We start from the raw sequence: 5,608 nt of genomic DNA, 5'->3' as shown, positions 1-5,608 counted from the left end.
TTCCCTACAATTAATTTAGAAAACATAATGAAATTTTTTCTTGTAGAGTTTTCCAGCTGCCCAGTCTAGCACGATCTTTTTTACTGTCATTGTTTTTCCAATTCCTGCAGCCCCCAGCAGCACAACTGTCTGCGGTGTTCGTCCACCATTATCTTTCTTAAAAAGTCTGTCTACTGTCACAGCACAATAAGCATGTTTGTTCATGATTTTTGAATGCGTCTGTCCCATGGCAATGATTTCATGTTCTCTTTCCTTATCAGGACGATATTGAGTAACAATCATCAGCTTTGTGTATCTGTTGTTTAGTGCTACCATCTCACCAAGACGAGCATTCCTGTCTCTCATTAACTGGTACTGTTTCAGAATATGTTCTCTGTACTTCACCCTGTAATCTAAACCAGTAAGATGAAGTGTTAGCAGTGTTAATAATAGATACAGATTAATGACCCCTTTTTCTTTTCTTTCAGTAAAATAGCAAATCCATTTTAAGGTACTACCCCACCACTGCTGAAAACCATGTTTTCAACTATGGACCTGGATTTTATAGCCTTTATTGTTCTTTACTTGCATCTGTAAGCACTGTAAGAATAAATTATTTTATGAGCAGGGATCAGGGTTTTCCGTTTCCCACAGAAAAAATGGAGAAAACCACCGATTTTTTTTTTCCCCCCTTTACCAGAGGAAAATGTGAATTTCTCATTTTACCAGAGAAACCCATGGATTTTGCAGTTTTGCAAAGAGCTCTCTGCAGGCTGGTAGAGTTTCAGCCTGCAAAGGGCTGGGGGGAGCAGGAGGAGAGCAGTCAGGCAGGGGCGCCATGTGCATATATATATATGCACATGGCTGCCAGGCAGCCTGGAAAGCAGCTGGAGTGGGGAGAGAGAGAGGTCCTCACAGTGAGGGAGGGAGTTGGGGCTGGGCTTCTGCCCAGCCAGGAGATGCATGGGGCTTGGGGCCACAGTGTGCATCCATTGGGCCCTGGGAGGGAGCAGGATGGGGCTGTGGGTGGGTCATCAAGGGGGTGGAAGGGTGGAATGGGGCTGGCTCCCCACCACTATACACACTCCCATAGAGGCAGGGGCGACCCATGAGGGGCATGAGCAGGGCCAGGGGGCTGTTGGAGCGGGGGGTGAGGGTCACCAGCAGAGCTGGGGGAGGCTGTGGAAGGGAGTGAGGGGCCTTTCATTTTAATCCTGGATTTGGGGGCTCTTATCAGAATTTGTGATTTTTTTTTATTTATTTATTTATTTTTTAAATCAGAAAATGTGTGATTTTTTGTACTTGGGAAAACCAGGATCCCTGTTTATGAGTGATGCACCACCACTTCATGTCAACTACTGAGTAAAAAGAATGTTGTACAATGTAATTAACTGAAATGTTGTATGCGATTTGATGCTTTTTTTCGCTTGCATAGTGGTTTCTTTACAATAAACAGCTTTCTGCTTCTTTTTAGGCTCTCAGAGTCACTAACATGACTGACACTACATCTCTTTCATGTAATTTAGAATCCCTAGAATCTGACTCAGTGGTATAAGACATGAAAAACTGTGAACTGGGGATTCAGAAAAGTGACAAATCTTTTACACTAATTCCATTTTAAGTATGCCTGATGTTGCCCTATTTCTCACAAAAGATCCTAAAATCACTTAACCCTCCAAGCCTTACCTAACTGAAAAACCCCCACTTAAACTTGGTCAAAAACTGAGATATCCCTTCACCCTCCACAGAAAAGAATAATTTGAAATAAACCTGGCAACTGTTTAACATTGAACAACAATGCTATCCAACTAGTTAAGGCACAACGTTTAGGAAAATATTATGTACAATTGAAACATGTGACAATTTAGATATGAAGAGTAACTCTACCAAGTGCCAAATGTATGTCCTCTGGTCAAGTGCTAAAGTGTGTCAAAGGACCTTTACTGCTAGCGTTTACCGGAAGCCCATAGTCACAGACCTGTTGTTCTTGTCCATCTGTTGCATTCAAAGATGACAATGACATCACTGGTTGGTTTGGTTTCTGTGAGCATGAGTGGCTGATCAGGCCAATTTGTGCTATGAACTGTCTGTGGCGCACTGAGCAAGAGATGCTGCTTTGGATTGCTTGATCAAGACTGGACGTGCTGCTGTTGCGAGATTTACACTGTGCTTCTGCTCTGCATCACAGTTCTCCTCCTCTCCTAGACTGTAGCTGCAGTATGGATGAGGCTTCACAAGGCTGAACAATCATGTGTGAGATCTTCCCAAGACTTTGGGTCAATGTTGAAATGTTTCAAGGATGACTTAAGGGAGTCCTTGAAATGTTTCTTCTGGCTTCCCTGAGAGCACTTTCCCTCCTTTTACTCCCTGTAGAAGATCTTCTTTGTCAGTCACTCCACCTACATCCTGGTGACATCAGCTGCGTACGGGTGCTTGGAATGCTTGCCCATGTGAGAACCTCAGTGTCTGGGACCTTGTCTTGCCGTCTTATCTCATCAGTTTTCTCAGACAGCCCGTGTGAAAGTGGGTCAGCTTCGTAGCATGGAGTCTCTACACTGCCCATGTTTTGCATACATACATCAGGATTGGCAACACAATTGCTTTGGCAATTCTACAGCCCTTCTTTTACTTTAAGTATTAAGACATATGCCATTAAAAAGTTTCAGTACTATGTTTAGTAGTAAATAATATTACAGAAGTATTTGTGGTATTTTTTATGCTGAATAAATGTATTAATGATATTAACTTGATAGGTATTTGCACAGATTCTGTTAGCATTACTGTTTGTGCTTCTTATCTATAGTTCCAAGAGAGCATCCAGTTAAGTACACCACTATACTTGAGTAACTCCCCAATGTAAGTGACACATACCTTTTTCTGGGATGACGTTCACTCCTGATTTTGGTTTCAGGTCCATATCTGAAAAACAAATTACATCTGAACAACAGTGTAAAACTGTATGGTGTATTTATATTGTGTATAAGATACCTATAGGGAATGAGGGATGCATTTACATCTGATATTTGAGAGGTACTAATCACTGAAAACTAGAGCTCACCATGACATTTTGACAATTTTTTTGTTGGTGGACAGTGCTCATTTGTAGAAGCTGAAACTTTCCTTGGGAATGTTTGAATCAGGTATGACAGGAAAAATTTCTTGGATTCAGGATAAAGTTTGTACTCAAATACAGAGAGGGAAATACATACCATGATACCTAAAGATCCAGTGTTCAGGGCATTTACTTGGATGTAAATGCCCTGAACACTGGAGCCCTCTGCCTTTAGAAAGAGCATAGTTTTGTTTCAGAACAAAATGGGTTTTGTAATGTGCAAAAGCCACTTCCTACACTATGCTGCTATAGAGAGTATTACTGTCTGCAGTCATCTGATGAAGTTCAATTTGCTGGATAGGTTAAAGGAAGTCCTCTACAGATGACCTCTCTCTGCTTGTGTCTATTCATGACTCAAATGCACTTCACATAATGAGCCAACTCCAACATCAAGGAAACATAGAGAAGCCCCTGGCAAAGCTCAAAACCACAGAATTCAGCCAGATGGAAACTTTGTTCCTGGGATAATTAATAGGCAGGATGAACCCAATGAGGGTGGGAGAAGAGGCCTTCCAAAAGGCCTCCTTTTATTTTATTAAATATACTATTATAAATGCTAATTGCCCAATCAACTAGATGCAGTTTTAAATGAATATGTACTCATGTAGGCAACCAAGAATAGGTGGAATAAACTGGCTATACCTATTGCAAAACATCCCTTAATAACTATTTCCAGGGAATAATTTACTCAAACCTCAAAAATATACACAGATCTACAGCTTCTCCTACTTTCTGGAGGTTGATACGCTCTGGCCTTGTGGGTTGTCAAGAGTGGTGAATTCCCTCACTACTAGTGAGAGCCCTACTGCTAGCTTTGGATATCTAGAATAGGTACAACTCATTTCATCTCCACTGTCATCACAGAGCATAGGTGAGAGAATAGGAATGTATGTAACAGATTGAGCACATGGACTCTAACCCTGCTCCACTGAAGAGTGTTGTGTCGCCCCCGCCTCCGTCCCCGGCGGCACTAGATTTTATGCTTGGATATGGTAAAAAGCAGCCCAGGGCACCTGAACTGGAGCTCTTCAGGTTTGATGGTTCCTTGACATGTATATTTAAAAAATTCAAAATATAGATTGGAGATAAAGTTCATACTTGCACCCCCAAAAGGATCTCATAGGGATTCTCATCAGTTGTAATATGTTGGGCAGCATTCTCTTTTGTGATCAGCAGTCTTCCCTGTCTCAACTATGTCATAGTTTGGAGTGTCTTGAGGTCCATGCTGCCTTGCACTAGCTGCCATTGGGCCTCTAGCTGTAGTGATGTTACAGGTACTCCTCCCCCTCCCCACATCTCTCTGGCCATAATGGACCTTCCACACTGCTATAGTGTAGACTTTGGTGGACTTTTGGTGGACATCACACCATGGGGATAACTTCCTATCTGAGGCTACAGGTCTTTTCTACTCCTTTTGTCCCAGCTGAGAAGCAAAAGGAGAGTGCAGCAAGTCAGTGGATCTGGTCCAGTGTGGGCACTTCTGTCTGGACTCACCATGAGCTTCTATTGGGATTTACAGTTTCTCATTTGCCTCATCAGCCTGTTTTTTTTCTTCTGCTTCTAGTACATCTGCCATAGAGCAAATACATTGTGAAAAACTTGCAGGTGTTACAGCAAAGTTAAGAATCTCACCTTTCTCTTTTTCTTCTCTGAGTTTGGCAGCAGCATCCCTGAGATTGATTTGAGTGAAAACTTCTATGGTCACATCTGCTGCAGCATGTCTGCCATAGAATTCCAGCAGGAGGTTCTTGGTATCTATCCTGTCAGCATTTTCCAGCCGACATCTGGAAATGTTACCTCTCCCCTTGAAGTCAGAATGCAGTAAACTGTCTTTAAACCTTTTGAAATCTTCCTGAGAGATATTATCAAGGGCACGCAAGAGAAGGTCACTGATTCTACTGCTTTGGTTTCCCATTGATATGCATCCAATAACCAGACTGAAACAAAATGCAACATCTAATATTAGTAATTGCTGTGGTATGAAAACAACTTGAACTGTGTATATAAAAAAAATTGCTTAACTGTGAGAGTAGGAACTCAGTTCACCTAACTCACGGGCAGTTATTCTAATCATGTCATAAGAGATCTGAACATCTTTATACACCACTAGGGAAATCTGAAAGTGTCTGATCACAACTTAATTGTTCTGCACAAACAGGGCCCTATTCTGTGCTTTTTTTCTTAGGTTGATTTTAGTGGGAGCAAGTGGAGGAATAAGGGATACACAAGTTTAGACATACACAAAAAGCACAGAAAATGTCTACAAAGATTGTCTTACATTTGTGAACAATTTAAGTGGCCCAAAAGTAAAATGTGATAAATCCATGAGTATGCCTACAGCTTTCCTAATCAAGAATGATCCCCATGCACTTAATCTTGTAGCTCATGAATTCTCCCCTGCCCCCTTTTCCTATTGCAACCACTTGCAGAATGCAAATTTGTGGGTGCCAATGATTCTGGGCATCAGGCCCTCCTTGAGCCTGCAAAAGGGCAGAGAGCGGCCCACCTTTTACATGA

At 41.8% G+C, this 5,608-nt stretch overlaps 1 protein-coding gene across 1 annotated transcript in view; it reads right to left on the bottom strand.

Annotated features, from left to right (window-relative positions):
* The window catches only part of LOC102383516 (NACHT, LRR and PYD domains-containing protein 3-like), a gene marked incomplete at its 3' end in the record, with an annotated part of 3,877 nt that extends 981 nt beyond the window's left edge, over positions 1 to 2,896 (bottom strand). The window contains 2 exon segments of the mRNA XM_014527154.2: positions 3 to 392; positions 2,851 to 2,896. Coding sequence (XP_014382640.2) covers positions 3 to 392; positions 2,851 to 2,896 — 436 coding nt within the window.
* Positions 2,897 to 5,608: the final 2,712 nt, after the last annotated feature.

This window comes from Alligator sinensis, unplaced genomic scaffold (genome assembly GCF_000455745.1).
Source record: "Alligator sinensis unplaced genomic scaffold, ASM45574v1 scaffold1651_1, whole genome shotgun sequence".
NCBI classification, from domain to species: domain Eukaryota; kingdom Metazoa; phylum Chordata; order Crocodylia; family Alligatoridae; genus Alligator; species Alligator sinensis.
Note: the sequence above shows the minus strand (reverse complement) of the source record. Positions and strands in the feature narration are given on the sequence as shown.